The sequence below is a fragment of the Thamnophis sirtalis genome, unplaced genomic scaffold (genome assembly GCF_051295495.1).
Source record: "Thamnophis sirtalis isolate CommonGarterSnake01/CBP01778 unplaced genomic scaffold, rThaSir2_p1.2 scaffold_1, whole genome shotgun sequence".
Classification (NCBI taxonomy): Eukaryota; Metazoa; Chordata; class Lepidosauria; order Squamata; family Natricidae; genus Thamnophis; species Thamnophis sirtalis.
Window position 1 is genome coordinate 112,212,560 of NW_028261381.1, and position 12,659 is coordinate 112,225,218.

General features: G+C 35.7%; 1 protein-coding gene across 2 annotated transcripts in view; it reads left to right on the forward strand.

Annotated features, from left to right (window-relative positions):
• The window catches only part of VPS39 (VPS39 subunit of HOPS complex), a 31,728-nt gene extending 23,504 nt beyond the window's left edge, over positions 1-8,224 (forward strand). Inside the window, exons 23-25 of one of the 2 annotated variants that reach the window (XM_014065001.2) lie at positions 651-785; positions 942-1,027; positions 2,420-8,224. In XM_014065001.2, coding sequence (XP_013920476.1) covers positions 651-785; positions 942-1,027; positions 2,420-2,495 — 297 coding nt within the window. In that variant the 3' untranslated portion in view covers positions 2,496-8,224. Of the gene's footprint in view, positions 1-650; positions 786-935; positions 1,028-2,419 lie in introns of both variants that reach the window. The other variant, XM_014065000.2, reaches the window with a different exon arrangement.
• The last annotated feature ends 4,435 nt before the right edge of the window (positions 8,225-12,659 follow it).

Consider the following 12,659-nt stretch of genomic DNA (forward strand, 5'->3'; position numbering starts at 1 on the left):
GAATAAAGATCACATTAAATGTTAATACCACTTCATAATGCCTTGGTAAGGCCACACTTGGAATACTGCATTCAGTTTTGGTTACCACGATGTAGAAAAGATGTGGAGATTCTAGAAAGAGTGCAGAGAAGAGCAACAAAGATGATTAGGGGACTGGAGACTAAAACATATAAAGAACGGTTGCAGGAACTGGGTATGTCTAGTTTACTAGAAAGAAGGACTAGGGGGGACATGAGAGCAGTGTTCCAATATCTCAGGGGTTGCCACAAAGAAGAGGGAGTCAAACTATTTTCCAAGGCACCTGAGGGTAGAACAAGAAGCAGTGGGTGGAAGCTAGAACTGAGGAGAAATTTCCTGACAGTTAGAACAATTAATCAGTGGAACAAATTGCTTCCAGAAGTTGTGAATGCCCCAACACTGGAAGTCTTTAAGAAGATGTTGGATAGCCATTTGTCTGAAACGGTATAGGGTTTCCTGTTAGACAGGGGGTTGGACTAGAAGACCTCCAAGGTCCCTTCCAACTCTGCTATTATATTATTGTATTATAAAATGCAAGTTAGACAATTGGAACCATATTTTTATTTAGTTGTTTGTTTGTTTGTTTGCTGATATGATTTTTTTCTTCCATTATCATTTGATTGTATTACTAGGCAATAAATCTCCTTCCAGCCAATACTCAAATTAGTGAGATACGAATATTCTTGGAAAAAGTCCTTGAAGAAAATGCCCAAAAGAAGCGATTCAATCAGATACTTAAAAAGCTTCTCCATGCTGAATTCTTGCGAGTATGTGTCAGATTTTTTTTTCTTATCAATGAATGTTATTTCAGAGATCCCCATATCCCCATACTAGTTAAAAGACCACATTTGGTTTTTTTTCCTCAAATGCTTTTGAAGGAATTATTCTTTTCTAAAGTTATTCTTATTTTGCGAAAGGTACAGGAAGAACGGATTTTACATCAGCAGGTGAAATGCATAATCACAGAAGAAAAAGTTTGTGGTGTGTGTAAAAAGAAGATTGGAAATAGGTATGTAAAATTATTATTAGGAAACTAGAAGAAATTGCTGCCCAATCTGTTTTTGCAGATTTTCCAGTTCTGACAGTATAGTCTTGCCTTGGTTGCTTTTACAGAAATGTCTGTAGAGAAATTGGCTTCTTTATATGTAGTTTCATAACTGATCTTATAAAATGGCAGTCTTTCTCACTTGAAAGCGATACAGGATATAAGCCTTTTAAATTTAGTCATATATGAAAGATGCCATTCAAGTAAAGGACTTAATGAACTTTAGATTTTATATCTTTTTTAACTGATGTTGATCCTTTAATTTTGTTTTATTTAAGTGATTCTTTTCAAGGTATTATACTTGCAAATCTTTTTATTTCTTATTTTATGTTAGAAATGTCCTTCAAATATGTTCAGATTTATAGCTGAGTCACAATTGGTGCTCATTCCAAGAAAATATATGTAGATTACTGTGTTAACATGTTCTTGAATGAATCAGTTCCTTAATAAGCAGTACAGCTAGTTTACATTCTTTGTTTAGTCCCATATTCTGTTTTGATGTTTTATGGTAAAAACTAAAGGCTCCTTCAGATCAGTGTCAGCTTTTGGTAACTCCTGGACATGTTCAGATAGAAATTTTGTGGCAACATTGCAGAGCTGGTTTGCTGTTGCTTTCTGGGGTGTTTTTTCAACTTCCCAGGCAAGCTTGTAGCGCAAGATTCCCTGGTGGCCTTCCATTGAAATATTAAAAAAGCACAACCTTGATTAGCTTTGAAGACCAGACAGGATCAGCCAGATGCTGCAACCTGTTTAGGCCATTATTATATAACTTAGCGTTTTTACTTTCAAAAAGAAAGTAAAGTCTCAGCACCATGTTCCTTATTATTGGGATGTTTATTACATGGTAGGATTTTTCCTTCCTTGTATTTTATAGACTGCAATTTTCATATTGTGCTCAGTTTTTTAATCTGATTGTTAGAAATCACTCTCATGACCTTCTGTCCTGTTACCTTATAAAGTCCTGCTTTACAACATTATAACTTCCCACTTTGTACCTAGCTTTATGAGGTAGGCAGTGTTTGTCTGGGATCCAAACTTTCTTTCAAAAAGCTTTGTAATTAAAAAAGTAAAGCTGTTATTTGCAACAAAAGAAGGAAAGCACTATTGTACATAAATTACATAGTGCTTTATATAAACACAAAGGGACAATGACACTGGAGTAAAGCATTAAAAATTTCATCAAAAAGAGATATTATTGCAAATATACCTTTGGAAATAATTGATTTATGTAAGAAGTAACTTGTACATGTATAAAAATAGCAAAACAAATTAGTGCCCTTTTATAAGGAGCACCAAAAATAATTAGCATAAGATACTATGTTTAAACTGATACACTGTTTTCTTTTCTGCTTATAGTGCCTTTGCCCGGTTTCCTAATGCAGTTGTTGTGCATTATTTCTGCTCCAAAGATGTTGGCTCAATGGATACCTGAAAGCATTTATTACATGAACTAGGTGGTCACAATGTTCATATGGAAAGAGAAAGAACATTTGATAAGCAGTTTGATATCTCTAAAGAATCTTCTGAGGCATGTTGCTTGCAAACAGCTTGAGCCCTCCATTGCTTCACTGGATGATTTCTAATTTGCCCAGCGTGGACTGAACAACAACAAAAACCAGGTTTGAACGATAGTTAGATACACTTAGCGGCAGGTTAACCTCATAGTACTTCAGTTTGAGGAAGAATGCAAACTAAATATGTAATAGCTTGCTGTTACACTCCAGATTTATAGGAATTCCTATTAAAAGAAAACTGATGCTGAACATTAATGACAGGAGCAAATAGCATTTTGGGTACAAGTTATCATTCAGATCCTAGGTGGGGAAAAACTCTTATATTTTATCAGCGTTGTATTAAAATCTACTTTCATCAGCCATTTGGAGGCAGGTACTATCAAAAAGGCTGTACTTTGATTTTCTTTCCTTCTAGTATTGGAAAAAAGTAGGTACTGATAAGAAAACTTTGTATCTGAAGAAATTATCAGCAGTAATAGTTCCAAAGGAACTAATCTCATACAATATGATCAGAATTGCTATTATTAGTTTAATTTTTTGAAAATACAAATGGGCTTACTATTTTGCACTGTGTTTTGTCACTAACATGATGAACATAATAAAACGGCAACAATTTTTGAAGGAAAACTAGCACTTGCACTTTACAGAAAAGAGAAAAAAGTGATCTTTTGAGATTTTAAAGAGGGCAGGTTTTCATATTGCTGGAACAGCTGATCTCTATTTAAAAATAACATTGTAGTGAAATATTTAAGCCTTTTGTGCACTTCCCCCTTCACGTAGAGCAGATACTTATTTAATGTCAGTATTTTGAGTTTCTTATACCTGTTCAGATTGGTGCTCTTTGGTTGCTTGATGTACCTAAATAACTTTTTATGTTGGAAGAAACTGCTTACTTTTACATACTGGAATTTAAATCTTTGTTGTGAAGAGGATAAGGATGTGAGTATTCACATAAAAATAAACCCAGGAGCTAAATGAGGAATTACTTCACCTTAGTTTCGTGTTGTTTTATTTTTTTGCATTTTGTAAATTTGATAATGCAATTAAGCCTTATGATCTGAGCTGGCCTAAAATGTAAGGATGGCCCAAGAAAAGTTGGTTAAGATTTTCTTTTTATACTATTTGAATTTCAGTTATAATATGTGCTTGTTATGGTTAGAAATGAACAATGAGAAATTTAGAACAAAGTAATTCTTTTCTTCACATAGAAGAAATACAAAGCTACTGGGTTTGCGCATTTATACTCAAAAACCTTTATAAAGTAGGTCAGATAACTCTCTTCGGAAATTAACAGACAAAGGAAAATTACTGCAAAACAAATTATGAGCTTTGCTGACCATTCTGACACACTTTAAAATGTGTTTGCTGCCAAGAAAATGATGAGCCGCAGAGGCTTCTGGTAAGTATTTTGCTTTTCCTTCACAGCAAAGTTTTATGTGCCTTGGTTCAGCTTCCTGTATCCTTGGAGGAAATGTTGCTTGTGTTTTTATTTACCCTGCTGGTAGCCGTGTATAAGAATATGGGGCTCACCAATTGTACAGCAGGTTCCTTTAAAGCAATAAAGTTTGATGTTTTGAGAAATTGTCACTGCGATCTGTTTTTCCCTGTATTTCCTCTTTGAAATCAATGGTGTGTGTAAGTACTGTCCAAGAGTTTAGTGTGAAATAAGTATTGTGCTGATAGTGAACTTCTAAAAAGTTCTGTTCGGGAATATCTCTCTTAAACTGCTATAAAGTTTATGAAGTTCAGTTTAACTTTATTTGCCTTCATTTATGAAATTCAGTTTAACTTGTAGTTTATAAAGTCTTGTTCAATTTGATCTCAACTCTTGATGGCATCATTGAAATGCCCGGCCTTTTGTTCTCCACAAGAATACAGAAGTGGTTTGCAGTTGTCAACTTGTGGGATGGCTCAGATTAATTTATAGCCCTGTAAGCTATGGCAAACAGAATATTGTTATACAGATAGACACACATAAAATCTCTCCTTTCCAATTATTAACCAGACCTGATTCTGAACCCTGATAAGGTTAGCTATTTAGTTTTTATTATCTATATTTTTAAGCATGGTTTTATTACCTTTTTAAAAAGATGCTGTTGATCTCAAAAATGAATCCTTAAAAGAAACATTCCCTTTATATTTAATATAGAAGAGGGAGAAAGTAACATTCTAGGCTGCCTATTGATCTAGTGCCATGATGGCGAATCTATAGCACACGTGCCACAGGTGGCACGTGGAACCCTCTCTGTGGGCATGTGAGCCATCGCCCAGCTCAGCTCCACTGCACATGCACATGGCCAGCTGATTTTAGGGTCTTTGCTGTGCATGCAGGAGGCATGAGGGGCACATGCGAATGCACAGGAGTAGGAGGAGCATGGGAGGGGCTGTTCCCCCCCCCTTGCACCCCTTTTTTGGTCATAGGAGGCTTAAGGGAGGCCTTGTAGGCCCAAAATAGGTCATGAGACGGGGTCCCACAGGGGGAGTCCAGGGGTGAGCGTGCATGCACAGGTTGTCGCACAAACATTCGCAGGGGGCGAGGCACATTGCATTATGGGCACGTGCATCTTGTGCTTTCAGCACACGAGGACAAAAAGGTCATCCAACACTGATCTAGTGGATCTGGTAATTCAGGGGAAAATGGGCTGACTTCTTCAGGAAAAATACTATGATTTCTGTTTTCATATTCAGAGCATTTAATGTGCATAAATGTAGTAAATATGTCATTTCTGACTGTACTGGCCTTGTGTTCTATATCTAATTTTTTTTTTTAAAATGAAGATTGGCTGTGTTTTTAGAGACTGAGCATATGTCGAAAGTAAAATCAATGAGCCATCGTGAAACTACCAGAAAATACAAATCAGATCCTGCCTATACATACCCTGTAATGAAGTGAGCAAGTGGAAACTTTTCTTCACTTGAAAAATGATATCTCGTTTTATTAATCATTTTGATTCAGGATCACTTTTTTTCCCCCAGTGTTTTTCTGTTCTCCTCTGGACTATGGGAAGCATCTCAGTTTCTACTTACAAATGAATTTTTTTGGGAAAAAAAACAGCTGATTTATGTTTCTCAATCACCTCCCTAAGCTGACAAAGGGAGTTAATTTTCAGATTTTTATGATTCATTTAGTAACCATTTAAAGTTATGATTGCATTGAAATAGATGACTTAAGACTAGTCCTCTTCAATGGGAATGCATATGGGCAAAGGATTTAAAATTTATATTAATTATAACTTAAAAGGGTTTTTAAATAAAATGATAAACCATTGGTATTTAACATGTGATAAATTGTCAAAGATGCATGCTAGAAATGTAAAAGGAATTTTCTACCATCTTTGAGGGACTTGTGACAAAGCAAAGATACACTGGGGAAAGGTTCATATTTTAATACAGAAGATTTTTAAAATCAATATTCAAAAGAAAAGAAAAGCAGAGACTTTTCTTCTAGACTTGATGGCCAAAGAACTTGAAAAAAATGGAACTTTGTTGTTACACATGTGGATAGCAGTAAGAATACTTTATGTTTAAAAATGGACAGGTACCTTAATGAAGTATGCTGTATATTATATAATAATATATTTTTGTGGTTTACAAAAACAATGTTAATATGTTCATATCACACATTATTAGAGTCATACATCGTCCTGTGCCATGGTTTTGTTGTCGTTTAGCTTTGATTACCTTGGGTGAACTCGATCATTGTGATTTAAATAATACTTTATAATTTACTGAATTATGGTAACCCAGCCAATTGTATTTTATTCAATAAACTAGTTAGCAAATTATGATTTAATGTGGTATGTGAGTCCAGGCACTATTGACTTACCTGATCTCTAAAATTAATTGAACCTGTTATTTAAATATAGAATTCTACAGGTATCTAGTGAGTTATAAGCAACATTCCATTATTTAAATGTACTTTATAATTATTGAGGTAGTGATTGCTTAAGGCAAATGTTAATTTTAAGCATAACAGAAGTAGGCCAATATAAGTGAACTTGTATAAATTATTCAATATACTTGCTAAAATTTTCTTCTTCTATTGACTAACTTGGAGGATCCCTCTTGTAATGCATTTGTTATAACTTCAAACTTTGTCTAATGTTTGAACTTCTCCAATGAGGTCATTGCTCCCTATAAGATGGGGATTCATCATATTGCACTGACATGGTGCAAGTATTAACATGTACTTCTGTTCCTTTGTCACATGGGAAATTCTTGAGTGAGGTAACCATATTACCATATTTTTCGGAGTATAAGATGCACCTTTTTTCCTCAAAAAAAGATGCTGAAATCTGGGTGCATCTTATACACTGAATACAGCATTATTTGTCTCCCGAAACCCTGTCCCCTTCTCCAAAATGGCCATGCAGAGCCTCTAGGAAGCTGTTAGAGAGCTCCTGGGGGCTGGAGAGGGCAGAAATTCACTCTGCAAGCCCCCTAAAGGCTATTCATTTCTTTTTGGGGGGGGGGGAACAGATCCGTTTTGGTGAAAAACGAGCCGTTTTTGGGAGGTTTGCAGAGTGCAAAAACTTTTTTTAAAAAAAATTGCCTCTTCAACACCTTGGTGCACCTTATACTCTGGTGCATCTTATACTCCAAAAATACGGTACTTTGTTTTTGAATTACTTTGCATAGATTTTAGTTCTGAAATTATATGATAGCCTCAACGGGGCAAATATTTTTATGGATAAGGGAAAAAAGTAATGTTCTTACTTGATTTAATGAGGTGGCAAAGAATGAAAGTCTTTATTCAAAACAAATGCATTGAACAGTTTATAAGGTCTCGGTATACTGTATACAATCTCTATAGCTTTATCAACTTCCTCCTTGCATTTGTGAGGAAAAGATACACTCTTCATATTATCATAATGGTATAAAAATGAAATTGGATATACTTAAAAAGTTAAAGTAATGTTTTGTAGTCTCTAGATTTGTATATAGCTTTTTTTAAAATGTAAGCAGCAATTATTGCTGTTATTTAAAAAATACAGTTTGCTCCCCACCCTTGTTCTGGAACCAAGCCACCAGAGTCTCTTTGGATAGTAAGAAGAGTGGTGTATAAATGAAATGAATAAATAAATAAATAAATGAAACCCTGGTTAATCTTATTTCTGATGTTTGGATTTTGTTGAATAAACTACTACACTAACATTTTATTTTGTATATTATGTATTTTGTTTTACAGATATGCTTTATATTGCTAGTTTGTAATTTTGTTTGACTACGTGTTTTTAAAATGTTTAGTAAACCATTCTGAAGAATAAAAGAGTAAAATAATATTTTTGAAGCAAAGGAAAAAATGAAGATAAAAACGTTTCGGATACAGAATAAAAAGGCACTAATATGTATAATTTATTAGAATGTTTCTATTTTTTTCTATTTGATGACTAAGATCTGCAAGCTTCTGATCTTCCTCTATAATTAGGTTTTGTTTTGTTTTAATAGAAGAAGTTTTTTATCTGATATTCAGAACATTTAAGGCTGTGAAGGCTTACATTGGCATTTGGGACTCAGGTTGCATTTTTGTAAGATCAATGTTACATATTCCAAGCAATCTATGAAGTTACCAACACTCCATAAGCAGTTCTGTTAGCATGCTGGACATTTTTTTCAATTCCAATTCCTTTATCTCTATTTACTCCATTGTACTTTAACCTAGTTAACCTAGTTAACTCTTGTGTTTGATAATGGAAGATAGCAAATCTGACTTTGAAATAAATCATTACTTGACTCATTTCCAAAAAGCTTTGTCGAGACCTACTACATAAGTGATAACGTTGTTTCTACTCAAGATAATTAAAAATAAAAATTGAAATCTGATGAAAAGTACCTTGAAGAGCACATTGAAATAGGCATAGATAATTTACCAGGTTTAAGTGGCTGAGAAAAGCTCGTTTAAACATTATCATGCCAAACCACTTGTTGCCACTACCATGACCTGAGAATCGTTCTTGACGTCAGCAATTTTTAAGACATGGACTTGAACTCTCAACATTTCCTAGCCACCTTTGCTCTAAATATGCTCCTTTAGGAGTAATGCAATGACTTCAGAACAGGTTGAACTCCATTCTAGAGGTCCACTTACAGTACTTCCGTTCTTCTGGATTTAATTCAACTGGCTAAACTGGCTTTATACAACTCATTATTAAATTGAAACACCAGCCGAAGGAATTACCTCCTGAGTTCTATGGCTAGGAATAATTATGTATGTATGTATATGTATATGTATATGTATATGTAACCTGAATCCTTGGTGTTTGATATCCAGTTATGAAATCTTTTCCAGAGAACTTTCAGAGGAATTGCTTGCCATTATCACTGAAGTGCATTAAAAAATAGCTTTGAAAATAGCTTTGAAAATGACTGTGACTCACCATGTGTAATATCCAGTTTGTGCCATTTCACAATTCCCTGAAAAATCAAGGCAGTGTTCACTAAAGAAGCTATTACAAATCCCATTCCTTTCATGAATGGCTGACTGAATCCAATGCTTTTGGCTTTTAAATAGGGACCTTACATTCAAGTGAAATCATTTCCAAGATCTTAAGTTAGCTATTAGCTATTAATAAGCTGATTAAGAAATATTTGCCTAACTCATTCATTGTTTGGCAAGATGACTTTTTGAGTTACTGAATACATTTATTTACAGGTTACAATGTGGATTTGAGCTTATATTTTCTTAAACTAGGAAAGAAGCAGTTATTTCTTGAATTGCATTTGCTCAAAAAGAAAAACAACTGGTGAAACAACAGCTCTTTGAAAATGATTCAGTTTTGGACTTCAGACTTTGCATAGGTACTCATTTGTGTGTGTTGATAAATTGAGAAAACAATAATAAATGTCCCTACTCTAAAAGAAGAGATCTGATTTCTTCTTTTTTTCATCCTCATTGTAGCAGAGTTTTAATGGATTTGCCATCAGGAGTTGGCATTCCAGTATTCCTGGTATTTGTGGCTTTCTTTCACTCATAGCTTTTGGATAGTTAACATTTTACACTGGAATTCAATTTTTTGATTTTTTTTCTTAAGCCCTAAGCCTTATATATAAACACTGATTAATGTCTTCCAATTGTCACTTAATAATCTGAGTTTGGATTCCACTGCTTCAATAATGTATTGTTTCTCATACAATGCAAATTTACATTTACATTTACAAATTGGTAGCTGTGGAAAAGCTCTCTGGGGGCCTAGATAGGGAAAGTGTCCCTTCTGTTCCTATTATTCCACTTAATAGGTTTTGATACTATCAATGATTCTAGCTAATAAAAGAAAAGAGTTATTGAGCCCATGACTGCCACACTGTGAAATAATTCAGAGTTCAGATCTTTTCCCTGTATTATTTAAAACCTTTTTGAAGCCATTAAGAAAGGGCATCTTTTGGCTTGGGGGGGAGGTACTGTAACATCAGTGTCTGATGATATTCAATTGCACATCATTGTCCCATGCTAGTCTGAAGATTCTTTGGGGGCTGAATTGATAAGAGGTTGTGGATAACAAGAAATAAACTCATCCAAAGTTTAACAAGATGACTCATCCATAAATATTTTTGCAGTCCAAAAATTTCAGATCTGGTCTTTATTTAAACAGCAGGTTTGCATCCCTATTTATTTCAATTCTCAAATCCTTGCTACCAAACCTTCAAGATTCAAATTTGGATTATAACAACCTATTAAAAACACAATACAAATGTATCAGTGGTGGGTTCTGGATCCTGTTGCAACTGGTACGGTGCAACGGGGACAGGCATCCATCACATGCATGCACGCAGCACTTGCACAGTGTGCACATGCGTACTTAATACCCGTGACACTCGGCGGAGTGTTACGGAGGTGTCGTATGCTCTGTGTGCATGCACGGAAGCCCCAATCAGCTCAAATACAGGTAAGGAGGGTGGGCAGGTGGACCCCCGGAGCACTACCAGAACAGTACCTAATGCTCCCAGCAGGCACTGGTACGCCTCTACCGGGGCGTACAAGTCGTATCCCATCACTGAAATGTGTGCAGTATTAATGTATATAACAGTGCTGGCAAACCTTTTTGGAACCGAGTGCCCAAACTGGAAGGCGCATGTATATGCGTGCATGTGCACAGCCTGGAGCACTGGAAACCCAAGAATAGCTGGCTGGTTCACACATGCCTATTTTGGGGGAGTTTCAGGCCATTTTTCAGGCCTTTTGGGGGGCTGTTTTTCAGGCTGTTTTCAGGTCCTTTTTAGACTTTTTTAGGGGCTATTTTCAGGCCGTTTTCAGGCTATTTTTTGAAAAATAGCCCCCAAAATGGCCTTTTTTGGCCATTTTTCAGGCCATTTTCCAGTACTCCGGCACCTGTGAAGACCAGCTGGCCAGTATGCATGTGCGGGCCAAAGACTAGCTGGCAATGGCACGCATGCCCACAGAAAGGGCTTTTTGTGCCACCTCTGGCACCCGTGCCATAGGTTCACCATCACAGGTATATAATGTATAGTGCAATATTAGTGCAGTATCAGGGGTTTTCAATTTAATTGCATAGAATGTGAAGGATGTGTGTTTTTTCCCCCCATTTTATAGAGCTTCTTATGTATAATGTACACTGAAGATGATAGTTTTGTTGTATGAGGTGCACTGATGATAAAGTACTACTACTGCAATAAATAAAAAAACCCACACAGCATAATACCCACAAAACAAACAATAATATAATAGCTAATGTTAATTAAATAAGGACTAAGTTAGGGTGGCCAATAAACACACCCACAGGAGACTAGTTCTTAAAAACCTCATCACAGGTTTTAAGAACTAGTTTTTAAGGACTAGGTCATCACAGAGTAAGACTAGTTTAATTTCTAGAAGGAAGTGAGTTTTAATATAAATACCATGACTGAAAATAATCAACCATCCCAATTGTCAGCCATTCCTCTCTTCAAAAAATGGGATACCATGAGCAGCTTTTCTTGGAAAGACTCTTGGATTAGTTAAATCCTGTTATAACCTGGACTTTATGAATAAAAACTATTTTGATTGCTTTTTGGAAACTTTAGTGAAAGCCAATGCAGATCCTGTAATAAAGGATCCATGAAATATTATGAAGATTGGTGCCAAATCAATAAGCAATTGCTATATTTTGAACCAATCCCAGATTCTTAGAGATTTTTAACACATGATGATAACTATTAATCATTATAGGTAAGAAACTTGAAGGTTATTTACTCCTGCTTGAATAGCAGATAGAAGCTGTGGCCAAAGGTTCTGTGTCCAGCTATGGCTGTAAGTAGATAAAGAAGGGTCAGCAATGGCAATTCATGCTTTGATCACCACGATTGGGCTAATGCAACACACTCTATATGTGGTTGCCTTTAAGATGACTTGAATGTATCAACAGGTACAGAATTTAGCAACCAGACCTCAAATCGGGAAATCTGCAACTAGAATAACAACTATTTTGTAGCCATTATATTGGTTTCCAGGAGGCTTCCAAGCCTAATTCAAAGAGCTACTTATCCCTTGTACAATATGGTGTCTAATATATTAAAGGCTGCCTTGTGCAAGGTAACCTCTGTCTTCCCTTATTCAACAGCCTCAAATCCCATTCTGTGAAAGTAAAAAGCATTTGGGCCAGAAGGCAGGACTTCTCTAAGGTGGCTCACTCACGTATGGCCTCTCTCCAGATACACTTGTCCAATTCAGTTCTGGTCTTCTGGGAAGCACTGAAAATCATCCCAACAATGAATAATAGCAAACCTTTTAGTTACGTTAATTCTATTTGGTTTTTTTTTTTAAGTGAAGGTTGGGGAATGCTGTGATTTATTGATGGACGAATTGTACAGCGTTCCTCTCAGAATCTGTTGATCCGGACAGTTCGTAAAAGTAAAGTAAAATAAAAGTAAAGTAAAATAAATGAAGACATTCTTATTTGTGTTCGTGCGTGTATGTACGTAGGAGAACACCTCGCAAACGCCGCAACGCTCCTGTCATCTTGCATTATTAGCTCACGAATCCAAACTTCCGGGAAGGCGGCTGTTTTGCAGGAAAGGTAAAAACCCGCCGCTGCTGAAGTTGCCCAAACTCTGGAAAAATAAGTTTTACCAAGGAGGAAAGAAAGTGA